The 13370-nt window shown below is 34.6% G+C and overlaps 1 protein-coding gene across 6 annotated transcripts in view; it reads right to left on the bottom strand.

Moving 5' to 3' along the window:
• Window positions 1–4272: 4272 nt before the first annotated feature.
• Window positions 4273–13370, bottom strand: part of STXBP5 (syntaxin binding protein 5) — a 158249-nt gene continuing 149151 nt past the window's right edge. For all 6 annotated transcript variants that reach the window (XM_061130157.1, XM_061130156.1, XM_061130158.1 and 3 more), the window contains 2 exons: window positions 9724–9944; window positions 4273–7972 (listed from right to left, as the gene is read on the bottom strand). In XM_061130157.1, coding sequence (XP_060986140.1) covers window positions 7931–7972; window positions 9724–9944 — 263 coding nt within the window. In that variant the 3' untranslated portion in view covers window positions 4273–7930. The remainder of the gene's footprint in view (window positions 7973–9723; window positions 9945–13370) is intronic.

The raw sequence follows: 13370 nt of genomic DNA, 5'->3' as shown, positions 1-13370 counted from the left end.
ACAGCTGCTTGGACTAATGGTACCTGCAGTCACATTATTGTTAAAGGAACACAGAGGTTACTACCTTTTCTAAATGCAGTCTTCTGGTTTTTACACCTATGCAATGCCAGTGCTTTCTTGGTTAATCATTCTAGCGAAGAGGGCGGGGCTGGACCTGAGGGCTGTCAGCTCGGTGCATTCTGTCACCTTGCTGCATTCTGTCACCGCGCACCTCTCCAGTGCTTATGCTTTAAAAACTTCTGCCTCCACACAGGCCTTCTGTGTGCCAAACTGTTTTTACTTTATCTGTTGAGCTTTTGCATGTCTGGAGATAACAATAAGGAGTAAGGATGGCATTATTGCTTATGAAAATTATTTACAAATTCACCCAATATTGAGTGTGGGGGACCTTGAGAAATATAAGGACTTACATTGCATTGGCCAAAAAGTTCCTTTGGGTTTTTCCATACTATCTTACGGAATTTTTGGCCAATGCAACAGTATTTTGGACCCAAAATGGCAAAGAAATGTGCTTGGTTAAAATAAACATTAATAAACAGTAAAGAGATTTGGGGTGAGAGGCACTGGAGAGAGAGAGAGAGGGAAGAGAAATAGAGAAAAAGGGAGAGAGGAAGGAAGGGGGAGACAAATATGCAGAGATAAATTCAACCAGGGAGATGCACAAAGGTCTTCTCTTTGGGAGCAGACACACACACACTCTCACACACACGTGCGCACGCTCACACACTCACTGTGGGATAGTAACACTGCTGGTTAACTGTCCCTCAGGATACCTGTTGAGAGCTGTACTTGGTCTTCCATGGATGACAAATATGCAACAGACAAGTTAAATACTTGAGTTTGACGTTTAAATGAAGCTCTCAGACTTCTATACTGTAACGACATAGTCTATATTCTCTGAAAATGCTTTTATTAATTGTGGAACTTTTATGTTGTTTTTAACAGTGATAAAAAACTATGAGGTTTCGTTTTTAAAACAGTCTACAACGAGATACCATGACCAAAATTAAAGGTCAGAATATTTTCGTAAATTTTGAGTGAATATATACTGTATCGATGTTAATTAAAATTTGAAAAAGTATGACGACTTTGAGAGATTTTTTCTTCTTTAAAGGATAACATTTGTACAAAAACTAAAAGTATTATTACACAAGCAGTCACATTGTCTTTTAAAATAATGGAAGAAAATCAGAATCATCTTAAATAGGCCTATGAAGACTGACAATGACAAGAATATTTCTTTCTAAAACAGTGCAAAGCACTGTACCATTTAAGCAAGGACACACCCTAAACTTCTTTAAAAAGCCATGAACAGAGACATGAAGACAGTCTCTTTACTTTTTAAAATTCTACCACTTTACACCTATATTTTCTGGAAAAAATACTATTTCTTTTGATAACGTAGAGGATCACTACCAAATGATCTACGTCACTTTATAACAAATAACTTAGATATTTTGTCTGTTCCGTATCTAATAATTTTCTGGATGAAAAGTATCAATCGTAAAAAATTAACCTTTGCAAAGTCTGCACCTTTCTGTTGCTACACCATACTGAAAACTCTTCCTAAAGGCTGAGATAATAAGGTGAGACATGACTGCCACCATGTGGGCAATAAGACGATACAGATTTCAAAATCAAATAAACCTTCAATTTAATAAGAAATCTTTATTCTGAAAATGCAGTGGAAACAATGATAAGAATGGTCAGTCCTCTGTGAGCCCCATGTTCTATATTCATTAATGGGATGTTCATTTTTGGTACCAGTAGGTGGGACACTGATACTGACAATATTAACTAGCAAAATGCCATTTACGGAAACTATCTATAGTCTCGCTATTTTGTGTGTTCCACAGGCCCAGAGCATCTGTTATTACTTGGGAGCCTATTGGAGATGCAAAGTCACACCCCACCTTAGAAACTTGGAACCCAAATCTGCATTTTGACAACATGCTGAGGATTGTCCTACATGCTCAAGGTCAAGATGCTTTCATCTGCAGCTGCCACCTAATGTCAGGACCCTCACTCTTAACTGTACTTCCCACCCAACAAAAGGGCAGGTAACTTTCACCAAACAGTTCAGATAGTTAAGTATTGCTTGTTTAACCTGAATTATCTGATTAACTTGACTTTTCCTTTGCAGATGTAGAAATCTACTTCATTATTTGCTGAGGTTAAACTACTGGATTAATTCCACAATTTAGAGGAAAAAAATTAAAAGAAATTTTTCAGAAAAAAAGGGCTTATTTAGTTTTCAGAGAGATTATTTTATTTTGCCCAATCAGAGCCCTTCAGCATAAAGAGACATTCATATACATATATATGAACATTTTCCAGAAACATTAATTTATAATACATTTTTTAAAATACCAGCTTAACGGTATTTATTTACAAAAATATTTCATTACCTAATTTTAAACCTTTTGCTGTGATGACAGTTTGTAAAGTACAGGAATGCAAAATAACTACAAAGTTTAACACATTTTTCCGTGTTTGCAATAGTGCTTCTTTTTTTTTTTTAAAATGAAACAGTACACAGAGATGGTTTTTTTTAATCATATTGAAAATGCATATTCCAGCAGTCACCTTTGAGATAGTTACTGGACTGAGCAAGATTTAAAAAAAAAAAAAGTGCATTAACTGAAAACTGTCTGCATGTACAGTTCAAGGTGGACACAAGCTCGAGCTCTATATCAAGCATGCTTGCCCCTGAAGTGGACAGTGTTAGAAAAACTTAATCTTGCTCTTTTTAACATTGTTTTTGGTGTTGCATTTACAATGAACCAATAGTATAACTAGAAAGCAAGATGTTTTTCCAGTTCTATCATGTTAAGCAGAGGTCACGCCTAAGGATCACAGTACCATTTATTTACAAAAAAAAAAAAAAAAAATTAAAAATTTAAAACATGATTTACCCTCTTTGCATTACTTACTCTCTATTGGTATGTTGAATCTGTTTCCAATTCCTTACATTGTCTTCAGTGGAAGCAAAATTTAAACAACACAAAACACATTGTGTATTAAAAAAACCTAAAACTCCCAAATAAATAGGATTCCATTGTCATTAGCCTGTATCCATTTTAAATGCCTGAGCCAAACAACCTACAATAAATTAATACTGATTTATTTACATCTCATACACTATAAAATTTTAATTTAACCTATAAGCCTCATTGTGAAATACTGGCAAAACTGACATTCATGATTTTTCTGATGTAAAGAGTGCAATAAAAAGAGCAATTACACATAGTCCTGGACCACTCTACTCCATCTGTAAATGAGTTGTGTCTAATAGTTTAAGACTGTATTAGGAACTGAAGAAAGCAACGTTATAACCTTGATAACTGGGAAGTTATTAAAATCATTTAATTCAGCTGAGAAAGGTAAGCAAAAGTAATCCCTTTAATTTTGTTATTGTTACCACTCTTTTCTGTCCACAGAACCTTTAAAACTTCTGTGGTATACTAAGATCATTAATATTCACAGGAAAAAAAAATCCCCATAGCACTTTACAAGAAATTGATCAGAGTGATGAAAAGTATAATTAACAAAAACTGTAAACAGTATCTTCACATTCATTTCAAATGAAAAAAAAAAAAAATTTATGGGCATAAATTTCAATTCAAGAAAGCAAACACCCTGAAAGGGAAAAGAACAAAAAGAGGACACTTAAGATAGAGAAATGCTCTTTTTCAAAGTAAATACAGATTAAAAAGTCTAGGAATATTGATCAAGTATCAAACTGATAAGGAACAAATTCTATAAACTACAAAATAAAAACCTTCATTGACAAAAATACATAAACTCTGTTTTCATTTTTGGAAATTTATTTTTAAAAAAGGTAGAAGAAAATATCTGGAAAACTATTTTAAATATATATATATATATATATTTTTTAAAACAATAGTTAAGGTAGGCATCCAACAGCAAGCTGCAGGTATTGAGAAAGACCTTGTAATTATTGTTGTGGGCATTTTCCCCAAAATAAAATTAATATTTGAAAATGCTCAATAGAGGGTTTCTTTTAACCAGAGGAATGGTATCTTTCCTGTCATGTGTGAAGACTTTTGAATGATGTATGATTCTTTAAAATTAATTGTATCTCGATATGAGATACCAGTATTTCTTATTATAAGCGTAAAACATAACTTTTTGTATGGATAATATACATACTTTTTAAGTACTTCGACTTAAACTTAACAAGTTCACCATTTTTAAAATTAAAGAATACATTTATAAAAATTCCATTTTAAAACTAAAAGTATATTCTCTAGCAGTATGTATAAATATAACATGTTACTGTATGATCTTAAAACAAATCTGAAAGTGTTGCAATAATTTAAGACCTAGAACACTGAAACAAACAGCAAATGATTTTACTATTTTTTATCCTTGAAAACTATATAAAACCTTATTGAAGGTTTTAAAACTATGATCAGTTTAATTGTTTAAACTAGCAGCATATTCATGATTTTGGTATGTTTTATACATATGTATCACTTGATTTGAATGGAGAAATGTGAGTTCAATGACAATAAAAAGTCTTCTTTACCTAAAAAAGTGCAGAAAAAATTCAAGTTTAAAGTTCAGTGCTCTTTATTTTGCAAAAACAAACAAAATCCCAAAAGTTAAAATGTAAAATAAATCTTTGCCACACAAAATTTACCTTTGGATATAGCTTTTCTAATGTCACATGAGAAAATGCCTTAAGCAAAACATATATGGGATATAGAACTCAGGGTAAAACTTTGAAGTCCATGGTGTCTTTCACGTATTTTCCTTTCCTCAGTTGTTTTCCCATCACTCCTGTAATCAAAAACTATGTAACACTTTCAGACTTGTTTAAAACACATATCTACACAAAATAACTTCAGAGAAACCTACAATTAAAAAGTTCTAAGGAAAAGAGATATACCTTTCTTTAAAGTTCTGTACTTAAATTGTCATATACTACACATAATAACAGACAATTAGCAGCATTTTTTCACATCCATAAAAAAATCAAATTAAGAAGTTAGCAATAGCTCAGTTATATCTATAACCATTTTTGGAAACAGTACAATTGAAATGCAAACCAAGGGAATTAAGATGATGCAAAACTTCAAATGATGTAATATACAGAAGTTATCAGAAAGTTTCAAATCAACTTCTAAAGCAAATACATATGGATTTTGGTTTGAAAAGTGAAACGAACCAGATTATGTGGTACATATAGGGAAACCACCTCCTACTGACAGACTGCTAATCAACGAATACTTCAATGATTTTAGAGTCAAGGACACACGCAACAAAAAATAATGTTTGAGGATATGGTGGAAGCGCACAAAAATCTTTCATTTTTCTAATATTTTCTATTTTGACTTTTTTTGGTTTGTTTTCCTGAAATCTTGGCTTGCTGGTGACTATAACTTTTTGTGTTAGAAAAAAAATAGAGATGTTACCTCTCAAATTACAATAAATTCCCTGGGTTAGTTATTACTGCAGACTGTCTCTTATCTACAGACTGAATCAAGTATAACTCTGAGAAGCTTATTTCCTATTTTCAAAAATACTTCAAGCTTTCTAATCCTACGTGAGTTTCTAGTTTGCTGTGCATAATTTGTAGGTTAATTTAAAAATGAAATAAAATAACTCGAAATATTGATTCAAGGTTTTCTTATAAAATCCACCTCAGGTAAATGTATCTACTTCTCTATTTGAAAATAATTACAAGATTGATTCATTTTATATACAACAGGAAAAATGACAGTTGATATAAAAATTAAGTTGATATACAATTAACACAAAACAACATAGCAAATCAAATAATTGGAGCTAATGTGCCCTTACACATGAATGGGGAACCAACCATTCATGTATATCACTTTAGTTAGTGCTTCTCAACTTCAAATCCATTAACTACTGATTTTACTGATGACACGAAACTGTACCTTTAAAAAATGGCCTTTGAAAACTTCCTGTGACATATCATGGAACAATGGGTTTATTAGATTATATATGATACAAATTAAGCAATTTGTAAACTGCTACATGTTCATCATAAAGCTGGCATTAACTAAACAGAAATGTTACTCATAGGTCTTCCTACAAATTCAAAAACTTTTGAAAATGACTGTATTTTAAAAATATTTCTTTTGGCTTGATCAATCATCTCTATCACATATATTCAATCCCTCCCTAATGACAAAGTAAATTTTAATGTAAACTTTCATATCCCGTAGTGCACGTCATAAAATGTAAACATAAGAGCTTTATCAATGAAAAGAGTAAAGAGGAAAAACGCAAGACAGACTTGTGAAATTAAGGTGTTCTATATATACCTTTAGATTGTATGGAATAGAAAAACAACCATCATGTTTGCTATCAATTTGTGCTCTGATTATCTCTTGATGACAAAAGAAAATGGTTTTAAACTATTTCTTTTGTAGAAGAAAATATTTTAAATTTCATTAAGTATAATGCTTCTAGATTATTCATCCTTTGTCGCTTTCAGAACGATCGGTAATAATCTCAGATGAGCCTGCAGAATGAGCTTACCTACTTCCAGGTCCATTCCCATTATCTCTTTTCTGACTGTGTGTGCAGTTTTGGTACCAGTCATTTACTGTCCACTGATGGTCTCATTTGCTTTATCCTCCAATACAGAAATAATTTAATTACCAAAACGCATGTATTTTCCTTTTCGGTTTTTCAAAACCTTGAAAGGACACGTACAGATTTATAGTATATTTCTACAGAAAATACTTTGTAGGTCAGACTAGACTCTTAGATAATTATTGAGAATGGATGCTTTTGAGTTTTTCCATGCGACGGCATGTGCACTAAGAGTTAATTACCTCATCACCTGAGTGTACTGGAACTGTTAGCAAATAAAGGGTGTTGTTTTTTTTTTTTTTAAAGGGAGCTGAACATTTTACTGAAATAATGAAACATTTTTTAAAGCAGTTTTAATCAAACAATGCAAAGGTACATTGGGTTAAACATTTTATAAAAATTCAAGCAAAATTAAAAACTTAGCCGATTTCAACATCTCCACAAATTTAACCGGTAAGTATTTTGGTCAAATCCACCTTTAGCTGAATTAATGAGCACAATGACAAGAGACACTGAAGTATTCTCCTCAGCACAATGGAGGTTTTTCTCACTTTCCACACCGCACAGTCACTACATGGAAACTCCCAGAATGATGAGCAGTTCAGTCATGCTCTACACTTTTCTTTTCAATGAAAAGTGATGTATCGCCTTGTTTTGCTTTTGACAAAATATGGACTAAACACAAGTATACAATAACAAGAATCCAAGAGTAGCCCATACACAAGTCAACTATGTGTATGTTTTTATTATTTAAAGCCCACCATTCAGCTTATCTGTCTAAAGATATGGTAACAAACAGTTTGTTTTTTTGTTTTTTTTCTTCACTAATGATACTGATGACCAGTCAGTTGAAGGGAGGGAAAGTCCAAGACAGCAGTTTATACTTCAGTCGATGACACAGACATAACTGTTTCAGCTTCGAGACTTCTGACTTACTGCCTCTCCCTCAAAGAGGTCAAACACTGATGGCAAATAGGACAGCACAGAATCTGTTGGCGTGTGAAAGTTTAATACAGGAATGATCCAGGAATAGTCCCTGCCATGTCTCCTCAAATCCCTCTGTTTCTTCGTTTGTAACGTGTGACCACCATCCTAATTCCCAGACTGTCAGCTCACAGCTGGCCCGCACCATCTACTCCTCGTTGAGTGTGTGTGAGCACGCCTCAGTTAAAGCCACACGACTGAGGTAAGACAGGGCGTGATTGTGCTAGGAAAGAGCAGTATCCAGTGACAAACATCCCTTCTTGTTAACTTTCCTAGAGTGAAATCAATAACACAAAAAAGGAAAATTCTCTTCCCTCTGGCTGACGTTGAACTTTAGCTGGGTTTCCGGTTATCAGAACTGGTACCACTTCTTATCTTTGTACTTCAACATCATCTAAGGGGAGAAAACAAGAAAGAAACACGCTTTAACAATGCCAGAATAACATTTACAAACTGGTTTCTGTAGTTTTCTGAAACATTAAATTATTCTGAAGCATTCTCCAGTTTTTAATATTCAGTATTTATACTGAACGCAAGAAATAAGAACTGTTCTGTTTCAAGGAAAAAAAGACTGTATGAAGACGGGCATAGCAGGTCCTCACGTTTCTTAAAAGACGTGATATGAGTAAATTTTAGCTCAGCGCATTCTTTGGTGACATAAGCTAATAACTTAAAAAATAAGTAACTCTCAGTTCTCTTAACTGAATTAAAAAGAACACTGAAAGAACCTGGAGAAGGAAAGGCTGAAATTAGTACTGCTGCCATCTACAGTTTGCGGAGTAGCTGACTCTGAGCCATGCACTTGTATAACACACTTTCCCTGCATGGATTCACTTGATCCTCACAACAACTCTGTGGGCTGGGCATTGTTAGTCTCCCTGTTTTACAAATGAAGAAACTAAGGCTTAAAGAGGTTAGCCAAGATAACACAGTGATGAAAGTGGGATTTGAACCCATGTAGTCTAATCCAAAAACCCATGATTTAACCAACTCAACGTACTGTCTTCTTTATACTCTCAAATATGGCTGAGGAACATTTGGTAGAAGGGAAAAGCTAACAGCTAGGGATTGAGCTCTTGGCTAAATATTTAGACCGTAGATACATTCTGAGGCTGACTGAAATGTTACATGCCTTAGAAATCACAGTCAGGTTCAGAGTTATGTGAACATAAGTCTTGACTTAGATGTGACGGCACTAGCGGTTATCTGAGGTGTGTGGGTCTCATACAAGGACTCATAAATCTCTTTGAAAACCTGGAAAAATCTCTCTTAGGCCAAGTTACCTCTTTCATACATGCTAGCTGTCAACATTATTGAGCAAGGAAGAGATGGCTTTTGACCTAAAGTTTAAAGAAGAGCTATTACTGACAGACTGGGTACTTAAATGTAAAAACAACTTTAATATGGTGTCTTCAGGTAATAAAAGCAAAACGTCTTTGAAGGCTAGGCTAGGAAGTAAATGTGAGAAGTAGCCCAGTATAAAGTATCAGGGAGTGGCAGACCTGTCAAAATGAGAAACATGTACCCATTCCACCTAACAGACTTTAAATTCAGTTAAAAAAAAAAAAAATCCAGTTTTTCAAGGGTGTTATTCTGGCTAACAAAGAGTATTTGTAAGAGGGCCAATTAGGGCTCCCTTAACTCATAGTCTCTGATTCTAACCTCCACCACAGCTTCCTCGTTTATCAAGATGAATTCACTGCAAAAATGCACATTACTCCTCTGCGTGAATTGGTCTACAGACACATTTAGTATCGCTTCACTGGATTAAATCTACCTAAAGAATCAAGAGACAAATTATTTTCTTTTCTAGGAGAAGTTAGTAGTAGAATCTGAGGAATTTAGGAAAATTAGCTTTGTTTTTATTGTATTCCCTGAGTAACTACTGCAAAGCCACTGGTTTTGTTTAAAACAAGCCTGAAGGGGGAGCAGGTTCCTTCAAAATTCATAATCTTCAGTTAAGAGACCCAAGGCTACTGAGAGTCTTGTAATGATTCCCTCTAGTGGCAAAATTTAGGAATTTGCAACCATACTGAGGATATGAGAAGAAAATTTATGTGTCAAAATAAAACAGATATAAAAACACAATTTTCATACTTGCTGTGTCCAGCCTTTTTGGCTTAGGCATCTGTCTGACAGACATACCTCGTGAGCATGTTTAGAGAACGAATCTGCACTGGATAACATCGCTGCAGTCCTTTCCTCCAGGTCGCTGAGTTTCTGCCCTCTCTCGTCGAGTGCCAGCCTGGCTCGGGCGAGTTCCCCAACAACTCCAGATGCGGCTCCTTTCACACCCTCAATGCCCCCAGGGCCAGGGATGTGCTGAGCAAGACTCCTTGAAGCCTTTCCTGAGGACGATTCTCCAACTGAATGATTTGATACATGGAAGAGTAACCCAGAAAATGAAAACTTTTATTAAGATAAAATTCTATCTCCTGATAGCATTAAAACACACTGGACTGACAATATAATTGAAGTATTTTTATATTTTACTTTGTAATAATTATGTATTTTATCATGCTTGTTTTAACAATTAACTTTTAGATACTTTTCAAGTATATAGAACTGCAACATACACTAATAAATATTTCATTCCAGTTCATATAGTAGAACTTGAGCAAAAAAAGTGACAATTATTTGTTGGAATGGATGATGGGTATACTGATACCACTTTAGTAACAGTAAAAAAAATCACTCTTAAGTGTCCAAAAATTAAAGATAAATTAAAGATATTTAAATTCAAAGACACAGATTTAAATTTATGTATTTGTTTTATTCACTCTGTACTTTCCTCACACTTGAAATACGATCCTTCGGCTTAGAAGAAAAATGTAGAATTTATTCAGTATTTCTTTTCAGTCTCCAAAAGTTGTACATAACCACATTCCTTTCTTTCTATCCATTTATCTTGTTGCTTACCAAATAGATCACATTTGTCTTCAACAGATCTGGGGAATTTATTGCTTTCTTTCCTTTTGCAACCTAGACCCTCATGACCTAACAGCCTCATGACTGCAAGTCTTCAAAATTCTGTTGAAAACTGAGGTCAGATTCCCTCGTACTTCAGCACACATTTCCTTCTTTAGAAATGTAATTCACACCATAACATTTGCTCCTAAACAAGTCAGTGACTTCAAGTTTATTCAGAAGGTTGTACAACTACTAATTCTCAAGCATTTTCATTACTCAAAAACAAAACACCCAAACACCTGCATGATTATTAGCAGTCACTTTCCATTTCCCCCTCGTCTCAGTCCTTGGCAATCGATAATCTCCTGTGTCTCCATAAATTTTCCTATTCTGAACATTTCATACAAATGATTCACACACTGTGTGGCCTTTGTGTCTGCCTTCTTTCACTTAATGTCAAGATTCAATCATATGGTAGCATGTGGCAGTACTTCATCCTTCTTAATAACTGAGTAATAGTCTATTGTATGGATATGGATATGTGACATTTTGTTTATCTATTCATCAGTTAATGGACATTTGAATTGTTGCCACTTTTTGGCTGTTATGACTAATGCTGCTATGAACATTTGTACAAGTTTTTGTGTGAACACACGTTTTCAATTCTCTTGGGTGTACACTTAGTAATGGAATTGTTGGGTCACGTAACTTCATGTTTAACTTTTTGAGAAACTGCTGTAGTTTTCCAAAGAGGTTATACTATTTTATATTTCCACCAGCAACTTGTAAGGGTTCCAATTTCTCCATATTCTTGAGAAGATCATCTTTTTGAATACAACCATCCTAGTAAATGTGAAGTGGTATTTCACTGTGGTTTTGATTTGCATTTCTCTAATGACAAATGATATTGAGCATCTTTGCATGCGTTTATTGGCCATTTGTATGTTTTCTTTGGAGAATAGTCTATTCAAATCCTTTGCCCATTTAAAATTTGACTATTTCTCTTTTTATTGTTGAATAGGAAGGAAAGTTATGACCAACCTAGACAGCATATTAAAAAGCAGAGACATTACTTTGCCAACAAAGGTCCATCTAGTCAAGGCTATGGTTTTTCCAGTGGTTATGTATGGATGTGAGAGATGGACTGAGAAGAAAGCTGAGCGCTGAAAAATTGATGCTTTTGAACTGTGGTGTTGGAGAAGACTCTTGAGAGTCCCTTGGACTGCAAGGAGATCCAACCAGTCCATCCTAAAGGAGATCAGTCCTGGGTGTTCACTGGAAGGACTGATGCTGAAGCTGAAACTCCAGTACTTTGCCCACCTCATGTGAAGAGCTGACTCATTGGAAAAGACCCTGATGCTGGGAGGGATTGGGGGCAGGAGGAGAAGGGGACGACAGAGGATGAGATGGCTGGATGGCATCACCGACTTGATGGACATGAGTTTGAGTAAACTCCGGGAGTTGGTGATGGACAGGGAGGACTGGCATGCTGCGATTCATGGGGTTGCAAAGAGTCGGACACGACTGAGCGAATGAACTGAACTGAACTGAAGAATAAAGAAATTTTAAGAAATTTTTTTTTTAACACTCTGGCTATTAGACTCAATAGATATCATTATGTTTTCTGACTTCTAATTTTGGAACATAATTTATTGTTTTCTTTGGTTGGTTTTGATTTAGGTGTTATATCTGAGAAACCACTGTGTAATTTAAGGTCGCAAAGATTTATACTTAGGTTTTCTTCTAAGAGTTTTATAGTTTTAGCTCTTACATTGAGGTCTTTGATCCATTTTGAGTTATTAATTTTTGTGTATGGTGTGAGTCGGAGTCTTTTGCATGTGGATATCCACTGTCCCAACACCATTTGTTAAAAGACCACTCTTTCACCATTGAAGTTTCTTGGCATCCATGTAGAAAATCAATTGACCATACATGTATGGGCTTATTTCTGGGCTCTCAATTCTTTTCCATTGGTCTATGTATCCATCCTAATGCCTGTACCACACTATCTTGATTGATTCCTGATTTGTAACAACATTGGAAATCAAAATGTGACTCGGATCTTTTTTCTTTACAAAAAAATTTTTTGTGTGTGAGTTTGTGTGGCTATTTTGAATCCTTTTCATTTCCATATGAATCTCAGAAACTGCTTATTTCTTTCTTCAAAAAACCGGCTTGGACTTTTGACAGGGATTGTGTTGAACATATAGATCAACATGGGGAGTACTGCCATCTCAGCAATATTAAATTTTCCAATCCATGAATGTAGATATTAATCCATTTATTTCTTAATTTCTTTAAACAATGTTTGAATTTTTTAGCATATTTTTTAGTGTATGTTCTAGTATTTCATCTTTTTGATAAATGAAACTCCTTAATTTAATTTTTGGTTTCTCCATTGCTAGTGTATAGAAATGCAATTGATTCTTTATATGGACCTTGTATCCTAAAATCTTGCTGAACTTGTTTATTGCCTAGAATGTGTTTAATTTTTTAATTAAAAATTTATTTTGGCCACACAGTGCAGCTTGCAAGATCTTGGTTCCCCAACCGGGGATTGAGCACCCAGGGCCATGGCAGTGAAAAGAGCTGAGTCCTAACCACCAGTAGTTAGAACCACTGTGTGTGTGTGTGTGTGGTTTCTTTAAGATTTTCTATAGGCAGGGCTGTCAACTGCAAAGAGAGACAGTTTCATTCCTTCCATTCCAACTGCATGCCAACTATCTTCTCTTTTTGCCTAACTGCCCTGGTTTAAAGACTCTAGTATAGTGGTAAACAGAAGAGGTGAGACCTTTGAATTCCCAAATAAAATTTAGAATAAATTACAGAGTTTGGGGCAGCGAGTTGATAAGTTGATTCAATGTTCATTTGTGTATATGCTC

The sequence above is a fragment of the Dama dama genome, chromosome 26 (assembly GCF_033118175.1).
Source record: "Dama dama isolate Ldn47 chromosome 26, ASM3311817v1, whole genome shotgun sequence".
Taxonomy (NCBI): Eukaryota; Metazoa; Chordata; class Mammalia; order Artiodactyla; family Cervidae; genus Dama; species Dama dama.
The sequence above is the reverse complement of the archived record's forward strand: the minus strand, read 5'-3'. Positions and strand labels throughout refer to the sequence as shown.